The sequence below is a fragment of the Chelonia mydas genome, chromosome 9 (genome assembly GCF_015237465.2).
Source record: "Chelonia mydas isolate rCheMyd1 chromosome 9, rCheMyd1.pri.v2, whole genome shotgun sequence".
Taxonomy (NCBI): domain Eukaryota; kingdom Metazoa; phylum Chordata; order Testudines; family Cheloniidae; genus Chelonia; species Chelonia mydas.
Window position 1 is genome coordinate 53,997,703 of NC_057855.1, and position 25,986 is coordinate 54,023,688.

Here is a 25,986-nt window from a genome sequence, read left to right on the forward strand (position 1 = left end):
TAACAGTTCAGGGCACACTGAGACAGCTCACCCTTACTAAGCATGTCCTTCCTTGGATTGATTTGCGGTTACACTTTACAATAAAGGGTACATTATATATTATTTATAATAGGTTAATAAAGTATTAATAGATGTTATAAACATCTGCAGACATGAGTAGTATGTGTTATAGATGGCTCAAAGCACGTTAGTAGAAAGTGTTATCACAGATGGCTGTAAGCCCGAGTTAAAAGCAATCTATTGACTAGCTGCACTTTATAACAATTAATTAAACATTTAATAATAGTGTACAAACTCTTTATGAATTATTTATAAATGAAGCATCAATACAGAGCGTGACAATAGTCTTTAAATAAAAATAATCACCTAATAAAATATTACTACTAGAGGAGGATTGAGTGGCATGATGGATTGGAATCAAACTTGCCAAGATGATAGCGTTTGAAAGTTAGTATTGACACCTGTTCTGCGGTCTATGTGAAACTGAGCTGGTCTCACTCCAGTCCCTATGGGCAGGTGTCCTCCTCACAAAAGACATTGGTAGCAATTTCTGAAAAGAGGTCAAAGTCAAATGGGCTGGTGAAGAACTTGCTTGCCTTTAGGGATGATCATTCTAACGTCAGGGCTAAGGCATGACAAGAGAAAGCTCTGCCTGTGCTGTGGATAAAGAGAGGACTCTAGTGCCATCAATCTGGAATCTTTCAACACCACTTATTTAAAACTACATCACTGATACTTGGGGACTGCACAGCTCAGGAGATTTGTAATGGGACATAGAGTCTTTCACTTCTGGTTTATTAATTCAAAACTGAGTGAAGTCAGCAAGGATCAGAAGTTGTTACTATTAATCAGCCTGAAATGAATTCTGGCTTGATTCTAAAACTAGTGAACATACTTCAAGAGCCACCATCTCAACTGACATCATGTTTGGTAGTCTAAGTCAGTACCAGGAACAAAGATTAAGAATTAACTACTTTCCTATCTCACCCACCAGGTCAAGGTTGCGGCACATGGCTTGGATAGTGCAGGAAAGCTTACATTCATGCTCCCTGTGCATATCTGACTTTAGACTTCAAGGTTATCAATCTGAACGTATTCATGGACCCTTTTTGAAAAAAACTGGGAAAAAGATAATGGGAGAAGTACCAGACAAAGCTATGTTCTTTCCTGTTCTACACAGCACTAGAACCACCAGCAATTAAACTAACAGCTCACTCATGTATCTCTTGTATCACCATAAGACCTTCCTCCTATAAGATCTCAACATATGCAGATGACATTACTTAATCTATCAAAATAGATTCTTAATTTTCTGGAACTGATCGCAGCTTTTAGGAGCTTCACAGATTACAAAATAAAATGGGGATTAAAAAAAAAAAAATCAAAACTTTTGCCTCTGTCCCAGATAGCTCCATGACAAATATTCTTTTGAAATTAACCAAACGAACGGAACTTCTTTCCTCACTTGAAAAAAAAATCTTCTTTCCTTCACAATCAACTCTCTTTGAAAAATAAAAAATAGAGAACAAAACGAAGTCTGGAGATCTCAAAAGCTAAGAATCCCTTCTGGGGTCACATCACTATTCTAAAAGTGATCTCTGCCCTAGGTCTGCTATGCCCTTTGAGTAAGATACTATTGCAAATTTCAGTTCAAACTTTCCACAACATAAACAAAATCTTCATTAACTTTATCTGAGCTAAACAGTCCAGATACTCATATAAAATATTTAAAAGGCCATTGTCTATTTAAAAATATTTTTTTTCTTTAGGCATGCAGCGAAACTTATAAAAAAAACAGGTCAGCAGCATTCTGCTGCTACTGGTAAGCCATGATTAGTAACAGAGGCAGGCAGCGAAATGCTTCACTGGGGAGGAGAACTCAAGAACCAAGAGTGAGGGAGAGGCAGAGTAAGGCCTGCACTAGCCTACACACAAACAGATTTGATTTAAATCACTAGTCAGGAAGACTCGATTTAATCATGGTTTTCTACATAAAAGTGCATTCTTGTTGGCTGTTATTACCTTAATACAGTGGTTCCCAAACTTGTTCCACTGCTTGTGCAGGGAAAGCCCCTGGTGGGCCGGGCCAGTTTGTTTACCAGCTGCGTCCGCAGGTTCGGCCAATTGTGGTTCCCAGTGGCCGCGGTTCGCTGCTCCAGGCCAATAGGAGCTGCTGGAGGTGGTGGCCAGTACGTCCCTTGGCCTGCGCCGCTTCTAGAAGCTCCCATTGGCCTGGAGCAGAGAACTGTGGCCAGTGGGAGCCGCGATCGGCCGAACCTGTGGAAGCGGCAGGTAAACAAACCAGCCTGGCTCACCAAGGGCTTTCCCTGAACAAGCGGTGTCCAAGTTTGGGAAACACTGCCTTAATACATATTCTTCACAACTCAGAGATAGATTTAGGTTTCATTTTTAGAAGGTACACACTATACATTTTTAAACAGTAATTTATTTTGAAAACTTTTCAGATCAGTTTTACAGCTATATCAAAAAATGAATGATTGTTTGGTTATTTCTTTTACCAAAGGTAACTGAAGCAGATTTTTATGAAGTCATTGGGAGGTGAACTATCATTAATATTTGCAGGATTTTCTTGCCATACTGTATTAGGAGGAGAACATCATAAGACAGACATTTAAATTGTTTTATTTAACTAAAACAACAACGTTAAGTATTCTGGATTTTTTTTCTTCTACAGCAAACAAATAATATTTTAAGAAAACAAGCATATATCCCTAGCTTCTCACATTTATCTCCAGACTTCTTCTCCTTGTCCAGATCTATTCCGCCCCCAAAAATCTTCTATTCATTGAACTTTTTGAAACTTTGCACTTCGAGAGAGAGGGAAGGGGAATTGACTCTGTGTACACAAATTTGCAGAGGGACAGTAGAATTGAGGTCTGTTATTTCTCACCTCTATAAATTATTTATTTAAAAATATTTTTGCTGTTAACAACCATGTTACCTCTGGAGACACAAATCCACAGTCTGAGAACCGCAAAACTAAGCATCTCTGATGGTATCTTCTAGACTGAGAGCACTGAGTCCCATTGGATAGATAGAAAGATTAACCTAAATAATCTATACAGAAGCCTGTGGAACCTCATAAGATTGGGTCCCTAATCCATGAACTATTAGAACTCATTTACAAAACTTTTCTTAAACATTACATGAATATATTGTCTCATACTATAGAATAAGAATTTATAATTACATGATGAGATATCCTTGAGCTATAATGTATCTTCATTAAAACTATCTTTAGATAAGTTTTTTCTTCAAAAAGCATTTTATCAAAAAAATCCGATTTAAATAAAAAAAATCAAATTTTAAAAAAATATGATTTTTTATATTTGTTTAAAAAAAATTGATTTTTACCCACCCTGCCTCCAGTTAAAAAGAGCTTGTCTAAACAGAGAAGTTGCACCAAACAGACATCCCAACTGACTCATATAGCACCCAGGAGTCTCTGGGATGGAAAAAGGGGAACAAGGTCTAAGGATACCTTTCGCATCTTTGTCTACTAGATCTCTGGTAAAAATTCCAAGTCCTTTTTGTAAACTCATGCATAGGTGTGAGGGTGGGCATGAGAGAAGGAAGGAAAAATTAGAAAAGAGAAGTATGGTGTATTTACAGAGAGATCGGGATGGAGGAGAAGGGGGAGAAAAAAGGAAAGAAGGTAGAGGTCCCAATGTGGGGGTAGGGGGTGTGGAAGGAAGAAAGAAATAAGGGAGCCTAGAGTGAGAGATGAGGAAGCAGACTCTAAAGACAACTCAGACAAAGTAGCAGTGAAGAAAAGCAAGACAAGGAAAGAAGATCTAACATCTCTTGCTTTTACGAGTAGGGCTGGTTGAGCAAGCCAATAAGTATATTTTCAACAAATTTCACTAGTTATAAGTTGAATAATTTATTTAACAATATTTTTATTTCGCTATCTAACCAGCTCTAGAACTATCAAATACTATTTGGCAGATTAGTAAAATTCTTGAATAATACAGTCAAATATATTTTTCTGCTAATTGACCAGCTTAGTACTGTTACATTTAAAAAAATGTACTAAATACAAAACCACCTGGCAGTGTTATAACTGCAGGAGTGTAGTTTGAAAGGCGTGGCTTTGGGAGGTAGGAGAGTGGTGGTACATTTTTTTTTTTTGTTACTCTAACTGGTATGCTTAGTCTTTGGGCTACAAGGTCATCTTTTCAAGCCCTGCACCCCACTCATGACTCTTTCTGTGGGACTACAATAGAGGGCACTGCAACCACAGGCAGACATGTCCAACTGCTTCTATTCACGGCCCAACTTATTCTGCATCCTCTCTTGTAGCAAGCCAAAGTGTGCCAAGTGTAAGTCACAAAGGCAGTCCTCATTCTATGTGAATCATGTCTGCGGAAAAATAAGCAGGGAAAGGAGCACCACTCAAAAGTCAATAAAATAAACACAGTTGTGAGTGCCACCAGGGTCCCTTACAAGAAAACAGTGCTAGCAAGAAGCTCTTCTCTCAAGGACCAGAATATTTCTCCCCCAGGTCCATAGAGAAAAGGCAAATAGTTTAGTGTTCAGGCTGTAATAAGGAGGAAGGGACTTTGGCATGAAATTAACATCTTTTAGTCATCTAGATACTAAAGTAATGACAGACACTTTCCCTTAATCCTTCATATTCCCTGGACTTTACCAACATCACCTTTGATGTCAACTCAACAATTGCAATGGGAAACAGCAAAGAATGGGAGCAATTTCAAGTTGCTGGTGCTATATTACACTGCAGATGCGCAGTACAAATCACAGCAGTGACTAACAAACCATACAGCTGTGGGGTACTCACAATGGAAGTTTGTTTGACACACAACCTAAGAGAATGAAAGGAAAACCGGAGTTTTCTTGGTAAGACAACGGTAAAAACCACTGTAACCCCTAGGTCCTTTTCTGCAGAACTGCTGCCGAGCCATTCGGTCCCTAGTCTGTAGCGGTGCATTGGATTCTTCCGTCCTAAGTGCAGGACTCTGCACTTGTCCTTGTTGAACCTCATCAGATTTCTTTTGGCCCAATCCTCCAATTTGTCTAGGTCCCTCTGTATCCTATCCCTACCCTCCAGCGTATCTATCACTCCTCCCAGTTTAGTGTCGTCTGCAAACTTGCTGAGGGTGCAATCCACACCATCCTCCAGATCATTAATGAAGATATTGAACAAAACCGGCCCCCGGACCAACCCTTGGGGCACTCCACTTGATACTGGCTGCCAACTAGACATCGAGCCGTTGATCACTACCCATTGAGCCCGACAATCTAGCCAGTTTTCCACCCACCTTATAGTGCATTCATCCAGCTCATACTTCTTTAACTTGCTGACAAGAATACTGTGGGAGACAGTGTCAAAAGCTTTGCTAAAGTCAAGGAACACCACGTCCACTGTTTTCCCTTCATCCACAGAACCAGTTATCTCGTCATAGAAGGCAATTAGATTAGTTAGGCATGACTTGCCCTTGGTGAATCCATGCTGACTGTTCCTGATCACTTTCCTCTCATTTAAGTGCTTCAGAATTGATTCCTTGAGGACCTGCTCCATGATTCTTCCAGGGACTGAGGTGAGGCTGACTGGCTTGTAGTTCCCAGGATTCTCCTTCTTCCCTTTTTTAAAGATGGGCACTACATTAGCCTTTTTCCAGTCGTCTGGGACTTCCCGCGATCGCCATGAGTTTTCAAAGATAATGGCCAATGGCTCTGCAATCACATCCGCCAACTCCTTTAGCACTCTCGGATGCTATGCATCCGGCCCCATGGACTTGTGCTCGTCCAGCTTTTCTAAATAGTTTCGAACCACTTCTTTCTCCACAGAGGGCTGGTCACCTCCTCCCCATGCTGTGCTGCCCAGTGCAGTATTCTGGGAGCTGACCTTGTTCGTGAAGACAGAGGCAAAAAAAGCATTGAGTACATTAGCTTTTTCCACATCCTCTGTCACTAGGTTGCCTCCCTCATTCAGTAAGGGGCCCACACTTTCCTTGACTTTCTTCTTGTTACTAACATACCTGAAGAAGCCCTTCTTGTTACTCTTAACATCTCTTGCTAGCTGCAACTCCAGGTGTGATTCGGCATTCCTGATTTCACTCCTGCATGCCCGAGCAATATTTTTATACTCATCCCTGGTCATTTGTCCAATCTTCCACTTCTTGTAAGCTTCTTTTTTTTGTGTTTAAGATCAGCAAGGATTTCATTGTTAAGCCAAGCTGGCTGCCTGCCATATTTACTATTCTTTCTACACATCGGGATGGTTTGCCCCTATAATGTCAATAAGGATTCTTTAAAATACAGCCAGCTCTCCTGGACTCCTTTCCCGCTCATGTTATTCTCCCAGGGGATCTTGCCCATCAGTTCCCTGAGGGAGTCAAAGTCTGCTTTTCTGAAGTTCAGGGTCCGTATTCTGCTGCTTTCCTTTCCTCCTTGTGTCAGGATCCTGAACTCGACCATCTCATGGTCACTCCCTCCCACGTTCCCATCCACTTTTGCTTCCCCTACTAATTCTTCCCAGTTTGTGAGCAGGAGGTCAAGAAGAGCTCTACCCCTAGTTGGTTCCTCCAGCACTTGCACCAGGAAATTGTCCCCTACATTTTTCAAAAACTTCCTGGATTGCGTGTGCACCGCTGTATTGCTCTCCCAGCAGATATCAGGGTGATTGAAGACTCCCATGAGAACCAGGGCGTGCGATCTAGTAGCTTCTGCGAGTTGCCGGAAGAAAGCCTCGTCCACCTCATCCCCCTGGTCCGGTGGTCTATAGCAGACTCCCACCACGACATCACCCTTGGTGCTCACACTTCTAAACTTAATCCAGAGACTCTCAGGTTTTTCTGCAGTTTCATACTGGAGCTCTGAGCAGTCATACTGCTCTCTTACATGCAGTGCAACTCCCTCACCTTTTCTGCCCTGCCTGTCCTTCCTGAACAGCTTGTATCTGTCCATGACAGTACTCCAGTCATGGGAGTTATCCCACCAAGTCTCTGTTATTCCAATCACATCATAATTCCTTGACTTTGCCAGGACTTCCAGTTCTCCCTGCTTGTTTCCCAGGCTTTGTGCATTTGTGTATAGGCACTTGAGATAACCTGCTGATCGCCCCCCTTTCTCAGTATGAGGCAGGAGCCCTCCCCTCTCACACGCTCCTGCTCGTGCTTCCTCCCGGTATCCCACTTCCCCACTTACCTCAGGGCTTTGGTCTCCTTCCCCCGGTGAACCTAGTTTAAAGCCCTCCTCACTAGTTTAGCCAGCCTGCTCACGAAGATGCTCTTCCCTCTCTTCGTTAGGTGGAGCCCGTCTCTGCCTAGCACTCCTCCTTCTTGGAGCACCATCCCATGGTCAAAGAATCCAAAGCCTTCTCTCCGACACCACCTGCGTAGCCATTCGTTGACTTCCACGATTCGACGGTCTCGACCCTGGCCTTTTCCTTCCTGACTAATCTAATTGCCTTCTATGACGAGATAACTGGTTCTGTGGATGAAGGGAAAACAGTGGACGTGGTGTTCCTTGACTTTAGCAAAGCTTTTGACACGGTCTCCCACAGTATTCTTGTCAGCAAGTTAAAGAAGTATGAGCTGGATGAATGCACTATAAGGTGGGTGGAAAACTGGCTAGATTGTCGGGCTCAATGGGTAGTGATCAACGGCTCGATGTCTAGTTGGCAGCCAGTATCAAGTGGAGTGCCCCAAGGGTTGGTCCGGGGGCCGGTTTTGTTCAATATCTTCATTAATGATCTGGAGGATGGTGTGGATTGCACCCTCAGCAAGTTTGCAGACGACACTAAACTGGGAGGAGTGATAGATACGCTGGAGGGTAGGGATAGGATACAGAGGGACCTAGACAAATTGGAGGATTGGGCCAAAAGAAATCTGATGAGGTTCAACAAGGACAAGTGCAGAGTCCTGCACTTAGGACAGAAGAATCCAATGCACCGCTACAGACTAGGGACCGAATGGCTAGGCAGCAGTTCTGCAGAAAAGGACCTAGGGGTTACAGTGGACGAGAAGCTGGAGTCAGCAGTGTGCCCTTGTAGCCAAGAAGGCCAATGGCATTTTGGGATGTATAAGTAGGGGCATTGCCAGCAGATCGAGGGACGTGATCGTTCCCCTCTATTTGACATTGGTGAGGCCTCATCTGGAGTTCTGTGTCCAATTTTGGGCCCCACACTACAAGAAGGATGTGGAAAAATTGGAGAGAGTCCAGCGGAGGGCAACAAAAATGATTAGGGGACTAGAACACATGAGTTATGAGGAAAAGCTGAGGGAACTGGGATTGTTTAGTCTACAGAAGAGAAGAATGAGGGGAGATTTGATAGCTGCTTTCAACTACCTGAAAGGTGGTTCCAAAGAGGATGGATCTAGACTATTCTCAGTGGTAGCGGATGACAGGACAAGCAGTAATGGTCTCAAGTTGCAGTGGGGGAGATTTAGGTTGGATATTAGGAAAAACTTTTTCACTAGGAGGGTGGTGAAACACTGGAATGCGTTACCTAGGGAGGTGGTGGAATCTCCTTCCTTAGAAGTTTTTAAGGTCAGGCTTGACAAAGCCCTGGCTGGGATGATTTAATTGGGGATCGGTCCTGCTTTGAGCAGGGGGTTGGACTAGATGACCTCCTGAGGTCCCATCCAACCCTGATATTCTATGATTCTATGAAAACAGAAAAGAATGTGTTTTAAGGGAACTGCTGCTCTTTGTCAGTAACAAAGTTAACCCAAATATAGATACTTCAGCAAAAAACCCAAAAGCTCCTTCTTAGTTTATGATTACACTTGCAAGAATCTCACTATCACACCATCACAGCACATGTGCACTTAATTCTCACCATCTCATAGGTCTGCATGGCTAGCTGCACTTTGTCATCACTGTACTCCTTACATTTACAATAAGCGTTCTGAATCTTCTGGAGGTACTCCACACGCTGCTCTGGCAGCAAGTGCTTCACTGTTGAAATGTACTCTGCTGCAAGGCTGTCAATTTCTGCTTTCTTATCTGAAAAGAAAACAGACAGTACAATTACATGAGAATTAATTTCATGAATGAAATACTTTCTAGCTAGTGATGGTACTTACCTTATGATCCCAATTACCATAGTGCCTGAACCCCTTCAAAAACTAATGTATCTTTTTTAGGAAATCACAAAAAGGATTCACCCTACCCAGATCTGATACTGCACTCAGCAGTTTTCACCAGTGCCATTCTACTGACCTCAGTGGAGCTACTCTTGATTTACACTGGTGTGAGATCAGAACTGAACTCACTGACTCCAGTTCATGGGTTTCAACATTTCTTCAGCTTTATTCTGAGTGTGAGAATTTTTTTACTTCTGTGCTACCATCTCCCTTTCCTTCCAGTGCCATTTCAACAGAAGGGAAACCCATTTGGCCATAACAGCCACATACTGTTTGAAAGCTCAGATTCAAAAATTAAACATGAATCTCTGACAAGATATGCAACATTCTACTACTTTGCCATCAGGTTAACATACTTTCCCTCCTCTGTTATGATGATATCCATGTGGTGTTCACGTCAGTTTTATAGGGTATATTTATATATGGACAGACACTAGAAGAAGCTACTTATGTGTGACCTCCAAAAGTATAAATGCTGCCACCTGAATCTATCACAAAATAAAATGTTGTAGAATAAAGATTAAGAAAGACTCTCCACCTATATGTAGTGAGGCATTGCTACTGGAACAATTTGATATTAAACATGGCTATAACTGGTTAAAAAAAATCGAAGTCCATTGGTTGGATTTATTGACTAGAGCTTGGAAAGAAGGAGAGTATAAGTTCTCACATTTACTATGTGAGTACATTAGCACTTGTACCTTTACAGCATGGGTAAATCTTGTCTTCAAAGCCAAAGCTTTGCTATTCCATACTTCATAGTCATGCCAAGCCGCAGTGGGGTTGTTATGACCCTTCAGACGAAGGATCTCTATTCTGACTGCTTACTGGAATACCTTAGCATACCTTCTGTTCTCTGATCCAGTTCACGCATCAGCTGGAAGTTCCTTCGCAAATCACAGGGCAGGTTTTCAATACCTGAAACAAAAAGGCACAGAGATTGCAGTCCCTCCTCCCCTCCATCAAAGCATGAATCGTCATCTCTGATACAGAACATTGATCAAATGCCCACCATGTATAACAAAAAAAGAGTTACATCCACCACCTAGTTATATACAGTTAAGAAGATAACTAGCCACAATTATGACAATAACCGTACATGTTCACTGAAACACAGAAGTTTCTATGGAACTTCCTGTACTCTCAAGAATCTAAGATTTTGGCTAAAATAAACATAAATAAAATGAAGATTCTAACCCTTCCTACTACAAAGAAAGCCTTGACAATGTGAAGGCTCTGATCCTGCAATGACTAACACATGCATAACTTTACACACCATGAATAGTCCCACTGAAATCAACAGAGCTATGTATAGTGCACAAAATTAAGCATGTGAGTAAATCTCTGCAGGATTGGGGACAGTGGTTATAATCAGTAACATGTCTATTTCAATTCAGTCTTTTTGGCATAAGATTACATAGACACAAGAAAAGTGGGCACTCCCCCATGCATCAAGGATAGTAATGCCATGATTCAGGTTGCCTCAATTTTTGGCTAGCCAACTTGTGAAAATTTAGGCCCAATTTTAAAAGATGGTGAGCATTCAAAGCTTCCATTGATTTAACTGGAGAAAATGGGGGGTGTTCAGCACTTCTGAAAGTCAAGTCCAAGGTGAGTACTTAAAGAAAGAGATAACCAAAATCATAGGCCACTTTTGAAAATGTTCAAATGGATTACATTTCTACTATTAGTAAATCGTAAAATTCAACTGGATAAGTGGAACTGCAATCTGAAATTGCCATCTGGGTTGGGAAAGATAACTCTTGCTCAATCTTGAGACCCTAAGACTTTGAAGCAGCCAAGAATTTGACTATACTTTTGTCTGTCCAGGGAAGGGTGGCGAGAAGGTGAGCACCATTTGTGTCTCCATATTCTTCATAGAAACATTGTTATGGTATGAATATGGCATGACTAAGATATGTTTTATGCAAGATGGGTCATGTGAGGTATCATTGGAAAGGTTATGATTTACCGAATGTGTTTATCCAAATAGTATGCATGTATCATTTCTGTACCTAAAGTTAGGAATATTGTCTATGTAACAATTACAACTGTGTGGGTATGTGCTTGGGAAACATCCACCAGACAGTAAGCAATCAGCCTTAATGGGCCATTAGGGAAAGACAATGAGTCTTCGAAGATGTGGCTCTCCTATCTTTGGGGGAGTTCCTTCCTGTGGACATTGCAAATAAACAAGGTTTCATGGTTGCTTTGACACTACAAGGTCAGGTGATATTGTCACCTGGTACAAAATACCACCTTGACACTGCTGGTACTTTTCCACTGGAGACAAAGGCTTCCCGCCTTATGTAAATTCTATTTAAGGCAGGGGAGTAAGGCAAACAGGACTATTCTCCAATGCCTTCCTGCCCAAGAAGAAAGACTGCTAAAAGTACCTGAAGAGACAAAGGAGCTGAGCTGAAAGAAAGGGAAGGGCTGAGTCCAGATTAAGGCTATGTCTACACTGGCAATTAAACAACAAAACTTCTGACTGTCAGAGGTGTTAAACCCTCCCCCCTGAAAGACTAAAGTTTTGCCCCGACAAGTGCCAGTGTGAACAGCACGTGGTCGGCAGGATCTCCTGCTGACAACGCAAACGCCGCTCATTGGGGGTGTAAATTCTGTCAGGAGAGCAGACAAACAGCAGCTACACTGCACGACTTCTAGTGTCACGGCTGTAGCGACACAGCCATGTCGCTAAAAGCTGTGTAGTGTAATCTACTAGACAGGAGTCTAGACTGTAAAAAGAAACAACTGGAACTCTAAGCTATAGAAACTCTGCAACTTGCCTAAAACAATATTTAGAGTGCGAAATTACATTTTGTAATCTGTGTCTTGAGTGTATTAAACTTAGTTTGCATGTTTTGTTTTATTTGCTCAGTAATCTGCTTTGTTCTTTTTGCTATTCCTCATAATCACTTAAAATTTACCTTTTGTAGTTAATAAACTTATTTCTTGTTTATATCATAACCCAGTTTGTGCAATTCATATCGGGGGCGGGGGGGGGAGTGAAAAGCTGTGCCTATCTCTTTCCACATTGAGGTAGAGGGCGATTTTTATGAGCTTGTGCTGTGCAGATTTTTCTATACAGCGCAAGACAATATTATTTTGGGTTTACTCCCCAAAGGGGGTATGTACGAGTCCTGGGTGAATCCCTAAGCTGATTCCTCCCACACAGAGCTCAGTGTCTCTGTGTCCATTTGCAGCTGGGTATGTCCCTACCTGTGTGTGTGTGCCAGAGAAGGCTTGAGGGCCTGGCACAGCTAGGACAGGATGAGGAAATCCAGGCTGGTGGAACAATGGGACCCCAGCACATCAGGTGGCATCCTGGATGGGGGGGCTAACCCGTCACATCACTCATTTGCAAACTTTTCCGAATGGGAGGGATTCTGCTACATGATACGCAGCTAACCTCATGAACAGTATGTGGGGCATGACACACCTACATTATTATTTGATACACTAGGTACATACAGTGTTAATTTCAGGCCACAAGATTGCATTGTGCCTCTGCAATTCCACCATGCTGATATATAATCTCAAATAAGGGACCCCTAGTCCCCTGCTGTGTAGTTTACAATGATCAGATCCAAAGGCCACTGACTAGACTTTGACCCCACATGCACAAATTTATTAATAATACTGATAGGCACCAGTTAACCAGTGACTCATGTTGATATGAAAAAAGGAAACGTTTTGCTTTTCTATTAAAATATTTAAAGTGACAAAGAAAATTAAATGCAAAAAATTAACATTGCACTGCTATGGTTACACAGAGAATTCTCAGAAGTAAGGAATAGTGAGCACAAAGATGGTGCTCCTACGCTGCATTTCATATAATGCCATTTGTGATTCTGTGATCAGACTGTCACAGACAATGATGACCAGAGGGCGTGGGATTTAAGTGAGGAATACTATGTAAGTCTATAATTAGAGGTGGCATTGTAATTCACGTTTGTGGCGGCAGACTCATGGCTGCACGCACAGCACCAACTTCCTATTCCCTGACTTTCCCAATGCTCTGCACAGTCCCTGGGACCAGGAAATTTCCATTCTTCTTCAAGATGTGTGTCCCTATGGGTGCTCCACTATAGCTGTATGTGTGCCCCTGCACCTCTAATCAGAGATTTTTGGTAGCAGTGTCCCGTTGAGCCCGCGCATATGCCCTCCCTCCCTCGTGGTCTGCCTCAAGGCTATTTAACACTGCATGGACAAACCCCCCTCACTTCCTTCTCTACCACCTTTGGCCTCAGACGGAATGAGCAGTTGTCCCTTCCTTATCTGTGTCATTAGCAGGGCCGGCTTCAGGCACCAGTGAAGGAAGCAGGTGCCTGGGGCAGCCACTAGAAAGGGGCGGCACTCCGTCCGTCATCGGGGCGGCGTGTCCGGGTCTTCGGTGGCAATTTGGGGGCAGGAGCTGGGAGCTGAAGTTAAAACTCCTCCCTATGCAAAAAACACTTCAGTCTGCAGGGGACTCTGGTGGGTGCTGACCCCGGATCATCCCCAGAGCCTTTACTCCCTTTACTCCATTTCAAAAGGGGTCCAGTTGTGAAGAGGAGAAGAAGAGAGAGAGAGAGAGAAAAAAAGCCACCAGCAGACTCCCCCTGGAAAGGCTCATAAAAAGAGCTCCTCCGAGCAACTACAGAAACATAGAATCATAGAATATCAGAGTTGGAAGGGACCTCTGGAGGTCATCTAGTCCAACCCCCTGCCCAGAGCAGGACCAATCCCCAACTAAATCATCCCAGCCAGGGCTTTGTCAAGCCTGACCTTAAAAACTTCTAAGTAAGGGGATTCCACCACCTCCCTAGGTAACGCATTCCAGTGTTTCACCACCCTCCTAGTGAAAAAGTTTTTCCTAATATCCAACCTAAATCTCCCCCACTGCAACTTGAGACCATTACTGCTTGTCCTGTCATCTGCTATCACTGAGAATAGTCTAGATCCATCCTCTTTGGATCCACCTATCAGGTAGTTAAAAGCAGCTATCAAATCCCGCCTCATTCTTCTCTTCCGTAGACTAAACAATCCCAGTTCCTTCAGCTTCTCCTCATAAGTCATGTGTTCCAGACCCCTAATCATTTTTATTGCCCTTCGCTGGACTCTCTCCAATTTCTTCACATCCTTCTTGTAGTGTGGGGCCCAAAACTGGACACAGTATTCCAGATGAGGCCGCACCAATGTCGAATAGAGGGGAACGATCACGTCCCTCGATCTGCTGGCTATGCCCCTACTTATACATCCCAAAATGCCATTGGCCTTCTTGGCAACAAGGGCACACTGTTGACTCATATCCAGCTTCTTGTCCACTGTCACCCCTAGGTCCTTCTCTGCAGAACTGCTGCCTAGCCATTCGGTCCCTAGTCTGTAGCGGTGCATTGGATTCTTCCGTCCTAAGTGCAGGACTCTGCACTTGTCCTTGTTGAACCTCATCAGATGTGGTTAATGCACGAAGCAAGCAACATGATGCCAAGTCAACTCCATACGATCAGGCTTGGCAAGATGGCATATTCATCTGTTTAGAATCATAAATTACCAAACTGTCATGGCCAAATACAATTTTATTAATTATGGGAAACCCAATGTGTTTCTGGAACATTACGGGAAACACAAAAGGAACAGATTCAGACCGTTCTTAGAGATGGTCAGTTAATAGCCAGACTGGTCCGAGAGACAGCACGGGATGTAGCTGTTAGAGCTGCCCGCCCAGTCTCCATGACAGTGGTACTCAAGTGGGTTGTGTTGTTGTTGTTGGTTTTTTTTTGGGCTACACCTCTCTAGATTGCCCAAAGAGCTACAGACTTCCAGTTTGAAGGGCCAAACTCTTTGTGGAGAAGACAGATTTTCTCTCCATATCCCAAAGGATTCTCAGAGCACGTTACACTCCTTAGGAATCTACATTGTGGGACAGAAGAGAAGATATACCTCTCAACCACACCACAAGTCACAATCTTCTCAATACCCACCATCTCAGTGCTGTTATGAGCCACAGTGTAAGAGGACCAGGGCTCAAATTGGGAACAGTCCGCACCCCATCACGTGACCTCTCAAACTGCCTCTTATAAGCACTTTTGATGAGCTGGTCGAGGGCCTGAACAACGATACCTTACAGCATCAGCTGCCATCTATACACCTGTCAAGGCACTCAGAAGTCACCTTGCCCTACTTCACAGCAGTTAGGACCAGCTCTAAAGCAAGGAGATTGATTTCTAGCCCTGAACCTACAGGGTGCCTACTTCCATATCTCAAGACAACCATAGCACAAGAGATTTCCTACTGCTTAGGTTTGGGACAGGATCATTTTCAGTACAGACTGCTCCACACAGGGTATTCTCCAAATTTCTCTTCATTGTAGCAGAATACTAACCCCAGTACAGTGACTAGACTTTATCAGGACCAACCTTGATGCAGTACAAGCGAGAGTGTTCCTCTCGCTATCCACATTCACCACCCTGGGACACATCTCCTTAATATGCTGGAGAGATCACCTACACAACCTCAAGATTCAGGACAAATGGCCTTCCACAAAAACGACCTTCCATATCACTCTTTTGGGGCTGAGGCCTGTCAGGAGTACCTGTGCACACTTTCTGCCTTTCATCAAAAACAACACACAAAGGTCATGATGGACTTAACGTGACCTGTATGTTTTGTATAAACCACCAAGGAGCTGCCAGATCTCCCTCCCTCTACAAGACAGCACTCAAACTTTGGAATTGATGCACCCATCACAATATGCTCATCTCAGCTGTCTATCTACCAGGGATACAGAATGTCACAGATGACAGTCTCAGTTGCAATTTTCTCATGACAATGAGTGTGTACTGAATTCACAGTGCTTCAAAATGTATCCGCCCTTTGGGGAACCCTAACTATGGATCTTTTCGTTACTTAACGGAACAAGAAAGGTCCTTGTTACTGCTGGGGAAACATTCACTGGCAGTTGCCCTCATCTTCCCACGGGAAAGGGCCCACTTGTATGTCTTTTCCCAGTTTCCTACTCTATCCAAGATTCTGTTGAAAATTCGACGAGACAAAGCGAGAGTTATTCTGATTGCCCCTCTTGACCATGACAACTAATCAGGAGAAAGACCTTGGAGTCATTGTGGATAGTTCTCTGAAGACATCCACGCAGTGTGCAGCGGCAATCAAAAAAAGCAAACGGGATGTTAGGAATCATTAAAAAAGGGATAGAGAATAAGACTGAGAATATCTTATTGGCCTCATATAAATCCATGGTACGCCCACATCTTGAATACAGATGTTTACAGATGTGGTCCCCTCATCTAAAAAAAGATATACTGGCATCAGAAAAGGTTCAGAAAATGGCAACTAAAACGATTAGGGGTTTGGAATGGGTCCCATATGAGGAGAGATTAAAGAGGCTAGGACTTTTCAGCTTCCAGGCAAAAAAAGCGAAACACACCCACCTAAAAGCACTGGCTAAGCAAGTACCAGTCATTCAAAAACTCGTCAAAAACTTAACCATCTGTGCTCAGCATATGCCGCAACGGCACTGTGCTCACCATAAAAAAAAAAAAATTAAACAGTTAAAACGTCAATTGGCCATGCATTCGGTCCAGGTGGCAAGCCTCACGGGGGATGATTCGGGTGACCCTTGTAAGGGCTTTAATCTCTCCCTTTGCAAAAATCCCCAATTGTGGGCAAAACCTTGCTGCGCCCTTAAAGCAGCCCTCATTAAAACCAAAAAAAGGTCCACAAAACAACTTCAAAATAAAAATTGGGTCAAAACTCAGCATATTTCAGCCAAAATTCAAAGTCCATTGGGCCCAGCGAACATCTCCATGTTGGCTTGTGAGCTCGGCCCCTTTAAAACAAAAAAGGCTGCTACCTGACTCCTTTCCCTCTAATTTATCATACACGTAAACAATTTGTCCCAGCAAAAAATTAAGTGGGTGCTTACTCTGAAAACCGCGGTGGCCCACTTCCAGGAAGAGGGGTTGCTTATTGTTCAAGCTGTGGCGGACGTCCTTCTCTCCACCCGAGAGAAGTGAAAGTTCCTGTCCAACCTAAATCAGGCCCCAGGGCAAACCAGGTTAAATTACTGTCATAAATATAAAGGGAAGGGTACCCACCCTTCTGTATACAGTGCTATAAAATCCCTCCTGGCCAGAGGCAAAACCCTTTCACCTGTAAAGGGTTAAGAAGCTAAGATAACCTCGCTGGCACCTGACCAAAATGACCAATGAGGAGACAAGATACTTTCAAAGTGGGCGGGGGGAGGGGGGGAGAACAAAGGGTTCTGTCTGTCTGTGTGATGCTTTTGCGGGGGACAGATCAGGAATGCAGCTCAGAACTCCTGTAAAAAGTTAGTAAGTAATCTAGCTAGAAATGCGTTAGATTTTCTTTTGTTAAATAGCTGGTAAAATAGGTTCTACTGGAGGGAATGTATATTCCTGTTTTTGTGTCTTTTTGTAACTTAAGGTTTTGCCTAGAGGGATTCTCTATGTTTTGAATCAGATTACCCTGTAAGATATTTACCATCCTGATTTTACAGAGGTGATTCTTTTACCTTTTCTTTAATTAAAATTCTTCTTTGAAGAACCTGATTGCTTTTTCATTGGTCTTAAGATCCAAGGGTTTGGGTCTGTGTTCACCTGTACCAATTGGTGAGGATTTTTACCAAGCCTTCCCCAGGAAAGGGGGTGTAGGGCTTGGGGGAATATTTTGGGGGGGGAGACGTCTCCAAGTGGTCTCTTTCCCTGTTCTTTGTTTAACACGCTTGGTGGTGGCAGCACAGGGTTCAAGGACAAGGCAAAGTTTGTACCTTGGGGAAGTTTTTAACCTAAGCTGGAAAGAATAAGCTTAGGGGGTCTTTCATGCACATAAACCATGGCTGTTACAAAAGCTTACCAAAAAAATAAATAATTAATAAAATAAATAAATTAAAACTATGGGCCAAGAACAAACCCGCAAATTAAAAGGCGTTAAAGGGTAAAATCATGCATTTTGGGGAGCCAATCAAAGGGGTAAAAGTAGCTGCCCTCCACGTATACCAACCAGGTACCAGGGGAAGGTGAAAAGGGACCAGCCAAGGGCCAGTTTTCGCTGGTAACTAAAAAGATGTAAAGACGACAAAAATAAAGGTTCGCAAGCAAATCTGGTGCTCCTTCCGGGTTCTGGGGGAGGATATAAGATGATAAAATAAAATCCCACCATCCTGTTGGTGGAAAGGCTATTGGCCCTCTTGGCCAGGTGGGAAAAATGGGCTGCCAGCATCCACAAAACCCAGGCTCACACGGCGGGCTATCAGCTACCCCCGCCCTGACCTGTGGCAGTAGCCACCCCTTCCGCCCCTCCAGTGGAGGATTACTGCCAGCTCCGCAATCAGCTCTCGCAAACTGGGGACCCCGGGGAGGGCTCCAACTAGGGCAGCCCCATTGTCGGCCGGGGTAACCTGGAACTCTAACCGACGCCCCAAAATCGCCGTTATAGTTGCTGAGCACCCCTGTATGACTCTACTAGACACCGGGGCGGGTATAAATGTATTAAATTTCACCCGTTGAGGACAACCCGGGGCCCCCCACTCAGGTCTCTGCCTTCAATTTGGGGCCGCAACAGCAACAAACAAGTCCCAGTAACCTTTGTAGGGACGGTTTTACATGCCTCATTTACTATTGACCCTTCATCTATGGAGACGGTAATTTTGGGAATGCCATGAATGCTGAAACAGGGGGTGTGGTTTAATCCTTACAACCAAGGGGGCACGTTGTGGCAGGAGTGGCATATGCCTCTGCCTTGGGACAAGGGGGGAAGGTTTGCCATCGCCGCAGTGGTGGCGCTGACCGCAAAGGGGAAAGCATTTTAAAAACAGGCAGTACCAGGGGTGTGGCAAACATATCCCTCTAAATGTGGGAGGCATAAGACAGCACTGGTAGAGGTGGTGGGGTCCCCCGTTCCGCTGCAACGACAATATCCTTACTCCAAAGCCGTGGAGGAGGGCATAGCGGGGGTAATTGCCAACTTAAAAAAACAAAAAGTGTTCCAAACTATCCATAGCCCCTTTAACAGCCTGGTCTTCCCGGTGCTGAAAGCGGGGGTCAGGCCTGGCGCCTCACCATAAATTACCAAAAAATAAACCAAGGCACCCCTATAATGGCCCTGGTGGTCGCCTCAATGCCCAAGGCCCTGCTCCATGTGCAGCTGCAAAATAGGTGGTTTTCGGTCACTAATCTGGCTAATTGCTTTTTTGCTTTACCCCTTACCCCTGCCTCCCAGGATTGCTTTGTGTTTCAGTTTAGGGGAAAACAGTTCACCTTCACGCAAGTCCCCATAAAATTCCACAGTGCCCCCTCCATTGCACACCAACATGTGGTGGCTGTGCTGAACAAACTGCCTCCTAAGGTCCACTGCCACGTCATTTCATATGTAAACAATTTGTTAGTGCATAAGAAAACAAAACCCCAGATGCAAAATATCACCAAAACTGTTTTAAATAAAATTAAAAAACTGGGTTCAAGGTGTCGTTAAAAAAAGCGCAACTGGTCCAGTGTTCAGTCCCCTGGGGGAAAAAGATAGGCTAGTAAAAGTGGCAAAGGTCCGCGCATTGTGCAAAATAAATAAACCCACCACTTTAAAACAACTGCGCACCATTTTGGGGGGGTTAATTTTATTCGAAATCACATTCCCAACTTTGCTACCCTCCCTCGCCCCTTATGGGCACTGCTCAAAAAAAGGGCATAGTGGCACTGGGGGGGACCGCAAAAAACTGCCTTTAACGCCTTGAAGCAAGCTGCCTTGTGGGTGCCGGCCCTCGCTTTCCCAAACACTACCAAGCCTTTTTACTTTCGACTGTCATGCGGTCTGGAGGCGCTGGGTGCTGCCCTCCTCCAGAAAAATGCAGAGGGCCGGCTAATCCCGGCTGCATACAATTCCCGAGCACTACAGCAGCCAAAGGTAAAATATAGCCCCTGTAAAAAAAAGTGCTTGGCAGTGGTATGGGAGGCACAGACTTTTCAGGCATACTCCAAAGCGGCGCCAATAATACTGCAAACCCCACACTCCTCCCTAAAATTACATTTTAACCCGGTCCAAAATAAGTTCGATCTCAAACACCCGCTTGGCACAGTAAACCCTGTTTCTCACCCAAAGGTTCTTAAATTCTTGCTTGCTGCCCTAAACATCAAGCAACAAATACACATCAGTTATTGGCCACAAAGCAGCGGCACTGTAAAAAAGCAAAACCAAAATTTTAAAAATGCCCTCCGTAAAATGTGCTCAACTTCAAAAACAAATTGGCCCAAAAGCTGCCGACTATTTTGGCAGCTTTACGCAACTCTAACCGCCTAGGCACTGAGTACACCTCCTACCATATTCTTTTTGGTCACCCAATAATGTGGGGCAATCTGTAAAAATAAAAAAAAAATTTACCTGCCAGTTCACCAAATGGTTACAATTGGGTACACTGCCCAGCTAAGGGAGGAATCTGTAAAACCTGCAAAGCCATAAAAACCGTTTTAAACAAAAAAAAGGCCAAACGCAAAAACACCATCATTAAAAACGTCCAAACCCAGCAAATTAAAAACAAGGTAATATTGCAAAAACTAAAAAAAGCGACCCACACCTTGGATGTTAAGTGGATGGGCCTGTATCCCATTGTAAACCGCATCTCTCCGGTAGTGTACCAGCTTCAGCTACCCAAAAAAGTAAAATAAGTGCATGCCAATCAGCTCAAAACATATGCTTCTTCCTAGGTTTCTGGTCATGGTGTCATGGGCCTCAGTTGTAAACCAGCCACCGGCCTGGAGCATCTGGGTCTTCAGCTACCCATAAAATTATCTAAATAATAATTATTATAAGAAATATATACATACCTCCAAAGGCCCTCCATGATCCAAGCTGCCACTGGGGCCTGGGCCACAGCGTGGCAAAAAGCAAAAAAAAAAAAAAAAAAAAAAGGTGCCTTGGCTGCAGTGCAAATAAACACCACAGGGCCACAGCAAAATACCTGGTGGGTAGCCCCAAGCCTCCCTGAAATCCCAGAGGAACAAAACCTATTCAACTTATTCATAAATGATCTGGAGAAAGGGGTAAACAGCGAGGTGGCAAAGTTTGCAGATGATACTAAACTGCTCAAGATAGTGAAAACCAAAGCAGACTGTGAAGAACTTCAAAAAGATCTCACAAAACTAAGTGATTGGGCAACAAAATGGCAAATGAAATTTAATGTGAATAAATTGGAAAAAATAACCCAACTATACATACAACATGATGGGGGCTAATTTAGCTATAACTAATCAGGAGAAAGATTTTGGAGTCATCGTGGATAGTTCTCTGAAGATGTCCATGCAGTGTGCAGCGTCAAAAAAGTCAAAAAAGCAAACGGGATGTTAGGAATCATTAAAAAAGGGATAGAGAATAAGAGGAAGACTATCTTATTGCCCTTATATAAATCCATGGCACGCCCACATCTTGAATACTGTGTACAGATGTGGTCCCCGCATCTCAAAAAAGATATACTGGTATTAGAAAAGGTTCAGAAAAGGGCAACTAAAATGATTAGGGGTTTGGAATGGGTCCCATATGAGGAGAGATTAAAGAGGCTAGGACTTTTCAGCTTGGAAAAGAGGAGACTACGGGGGGTATGATAGAGGTGTATAAAATCATGAGTGGTGTGGAGAAAGTGAATAAGGTAAAGTTATTTACTTGTTCCCATAATATAAGAACTAGGGGCCACCAAATGAAATTAATGGGTAGCAGGTTTAAAACAAATAAAAGGAAGTTCTTCTTCACTCAGCACACAGTCAACCTGTGGAACTCCTTGCCTGAGGAGGTTGTGAAGGCTAGGACTATAACAGGGTTTAAAAGAGAACTGGATAAATTCATGGAGGTTAAGTCCATTAATGGCTATTAGCCAGGATGGGTAAGGAATGGTGTCCCTAGCCTCTGTTTGTCGGAGGGTGGAGATGGATGGCAGGAGAGAGATCACTTGATTATTACCTGTTAGATTCACTCCCTCTGGGGCACCTGGCATTGGACACTGTCGGTGGACAGGATACTGGGCTGGATGGACCTTTGGTCTGATCCAATATGGCCATTCTTATATTCTTATTTTCCTCATGTGGTGGCCTGGAGCAGAATGGGAGGCCCTTTGGCAAGCAATAGCAATCCCTAATCCCTAAACACAATATTGTTGCCGTAACCTCCTAAACCAAGCAAACAATATCCATAACAAAAGCCAAAAAGGGCTGTCGCAAAACAATTAATAACTTTAAAAATTTATCATCCATGCCTCAGTTTCCCCAATAAATGCATTTGCAATGTTCTTTTCCTTTCCCTTTTTGCTTTGTTAACAAAACAAGGCAGTAATAGCAAAAGCCCAAAAACACCCTAAACAAAAGTGGTAAAACCACACTTGCTGCTTCAGGCCAGCAAAATTCGTCAGGGCAAAACAGTGTATATTTGGTGGCACATATCTATAAAAGTCCTCGGGTTTCCAACATTTTTCCTCTCTTTTGTTAATTTTACCACTGTCCAAAATTGGCCCTAATTAAAAAAAAAGGTCAGCTATCCATTGGCAGGGGGGCAATTGTGGCACATCATCCTAGGGGCAATTGTGGGCACCGTGTACTACCTGGGTATGTTCCCAGGGGCATCCCCCTGCCAAAAGCCCCAGGTCTCCTGGCCCTGCATATCCCCCTGCAATTAAATCCCAAACGGAATTACTCCAAAAGGACTCCTTACCCTGCCAGACAACACCACATAAAACAACACTATGTCCCATCGCCGTCCAAACCCCCCTCCCAAAAAGTTTATGTCCCCCTAAAAACAATGGTCCCTACCTTTAAGAAAAAAAAATCTCCATCCATACTGCCAGGGCGTATGGTTTCACTAAAAAAAAAAAAAAAAAATCTAAAAACAACAGCTCAAGTAAACTATTGATGGAAGGGTACATAAAAAGGTTTTCAATGTCATAAAAAAGTTCAATATGCCATCTAAGTCAATGCTTCACATTAACAGCTAGCATCAAAATGTGGTTGCAATGTTGGTCCCCAAATGGTGTAGGGTTCAACCTAACCCCCACAGTTCCAAATATTGGTATATCACGTATATCACTCACTCATCCACACACACATCCCGCCAGTGTGGAAAGGTAGATATTACATGCCCCAAACAATTTCCAGCATCCCTTTTAAATTGTAGCCTCCTCTGCTTAGCCCCTAGTCTTCAAAAAACAACTCTAAAAAAGCACCTCCACATCTCCCCCCACCAGTGGTGGTGGCAGATGTTACCGGCCACCAAATAAAAAGAAGCCACTCAACGCTAAATCCTCCTTAATGCCACCTTGGGAGCTTTAAATATTTACCTGCCCTTAACACACTTTCAGGTCCCTGCCTTCCTTCCTAATTGTACAAGGGGGACCACCCTGCAAGTTGCCCTCCTTAGGCAAACGTTGTCCTTGTCCCCCCCAAAAAGGCAAACCTTAGTAAACTCCTTGTGGGATGGGGCCAATACGACAGCTAGTATTTAAAATATTCAGCAAGGGGCCATTAAAAACCAACAGTTAAAACAGTTAAAAAAGGCCATGGGGCTGGTCACAAGTGCAGATCTCACTCACCTTACAGTGGCCACCTCCACCCTCAAACACACTGCCAAATTGGCCCTCCACACGCGGGACACCTTGTGGGGACTAATTAAGGCCAAAAACCAACTCGCTTAAAATTCTGTGTGCTCCCAGCTTCAATAATATTTAACCTAAGAAGTCCGTGGCATCCAAAAAAATTTGCTCCATAAAGCCTGGCCCAGGGAAATCCATTCCCACTCAGAAATTCCCCAAAAGCAATGGCCTTTTCGCTATTCCTAAAGGCTCACTTACTAAAACTGCACAGGCATAGCCTGCTCCCTCATGGCCTTTGGTCCCATAAAAAAAGTGTGGGCCCCTGCTATAAAAATCCAGCCAGGCCTTTAAAAAGACTCTAAAACTGGGTGGTCCATCGTAACGTGTGAAAGGCGGCTCCCTCCAATGACAAGGCTATGCGGTATGTGCTGACTGCAGCCCCTAACTATCAGCACACATAAATTGCAAAGGGCAAAACCTGGCAGCTATGGCCTATAAAGCCCCCTCAAATAATATATGTAAAAAAGGCAATACCAGGCCGCTTTTATAAAGTGGGTCAACATATCTGCTGGGAAGGGGAGGCATCAAAATATGCCCCCACCAAAGCACATCTGTTTACCAATACCTCCGTGTGTGTGTGTGACAAAGCCCTGGCAGGGGGTTGGACTAGATGACCTCCTGAGGTCCCTTCCAACCCTGATATTCTATGATTCTATGTTTGGAGGACCACCTACCCCAGGGTGCCCCTCAATTTGCAGTTCCAATTTCAAGCGCAAAATTTTTCGGTGCATTGGCCCGCTGTTATCCAAAGTAGTGTTAATGTTTCTAATTATATTGTGTTTAATTTTTCATAAATCACGCCCAATGTTTTTCTTCTATTAACGCACACCTGGAAACAACTAACCATGTTCCACACAAATGCCTCCTCCTTTACAGTGGTGCAGCACACATTTAATCTAAAAAAAGCTGCCTTTGCCACAGCCATCTGGATGGGGCATCTATGCCAACAAAAAAATGTGCTATGCTATGTTACTAATAAAGCCAAAAGCCACTACTGGCTGGTCTATGCAATTGTTGCCACCCTAACAATTTTGTTTGTGCTATATTGCTGTTTGTGTAGGAGGCCAACGGTAACACTAGCCACCATGTCAGACGGAGGGTAAAAACCTAAATGGTAACCCCTCACAAGATTCCTTTGCAGGTTGCGAGAGGCTGAAGGGAGAGGAAGGGAGAAAGGAACGGGTTAACTCGACGCTCCAGCTAGGTCCGAAAATAAAAAGCTAACTCCAGCCCAAGGTCACTGCACACAGATTCTCCGCTACCTGCCAAGAAAGACAGGAGCCTAAATTCCAACCCCAGAAAGCTGCAAAAAGCTGGTTTAAACTGGTACAAAAAGCACAGAAAACAAAGGTCCCTAAATGAAACGCCCCCAGAAGAACCCAGGGCTTAAAAATCCTCTCAAAAGCCAAAACAAGTCAGAGATCAACAGCAGACCCTGGACAGCCTGTGCACAGGACAGAATTCTCATCCACCCTTCTCCGTCTTCTTCTTATGTTACACCCGGACTTGGCCAGCCCTGGGTTGTGCGTGTGTAAGTATAAAAGTGGGCAAGGGCTCGGGCACTAACGCTTTCTTCCTCCCTTTAAGTAACGTAAAAAAAACACAGCACTCACAGGCTTGGGCACTAACGCTCTCTTCCTTCCTTTGAGCGACGTGGGGAGAACCCAGCACTCACCGCTGTTGTTTTATTAATAAAGCTTTAAACTTAGTCACTTGGTGTGCTCCTTCATCTCATCCCCTAAAAATCCTGCGGCCTCAGCCTGATCACCTGACGCCTCAGGCAGACTGGTAACTTAAATCTCTCACAAAATCCCCTAAACTCTTCCTTTTGTCCACAGAAAGATCCAAAAGCTCTGTGATATCGGCTCAAAGACTATCCAAAAGGGTCTCTAGTTGCATTAATCACTTATCAAGGGCACAACTTGCTTCCGTCCAGAGTCCATATGCACTCCACGAGGTCAGTTTCTACCTCAATCACATTCCGTAGGGATACCCCTATCTCAGCAATCTACAGAGCAACGACTTGGGCCTCTGCCTATACTTACGCAGAAAATTATGCGATCACTAAAGATTTGGCCGCTGACACCATCTTTGACTCCACAGTGCTCTCTGTAGTAAAAGACTCCACTCCGAAGTCCCAGCCTCCAGTGGTGGGTACTGCTCGGGAGTCACCTACAGTGCAGCACCCATTGGGACACTACTCGAAGAAGAAGA

At 43.8% G+C, this 25,986-nt stretch overlaps 1 protein-coding gene across 3 annotated transcripts in view; it reads right to left on the reverse strand.

The window, feature by feature from the left end:
- ING5 (inhibitor of growth family member 5) overlaps nt 1–25,986 on the reverse strand; it is a 53,732-nt gene that overhangs the window by 14,715 nt on the left and 13,031 nt on the right. For 2 of the 3 annotated variants that reach the window (XM_037908075.2, XM_043522459.1), the window contains 2 exons: nt 9,981–10,052; nt 8,828–8,994 (listed from right to left, as the gene is read on the reverse strand). In XM_037908075.2, coding sequence (XP_037764003.1) covers nt 8,828–8,994; nt 9,981–10,052 — 239 coding nt within the window. Of the gene's footprint in view, nt 1–8,827; nt 8,995–9,980; nt 10,053–17,058; nt 17,165–25,986 lie in introns of all 3 variants that reach the window. The other variant, XM_037908076.2, reaches the window with a different exon arrangement.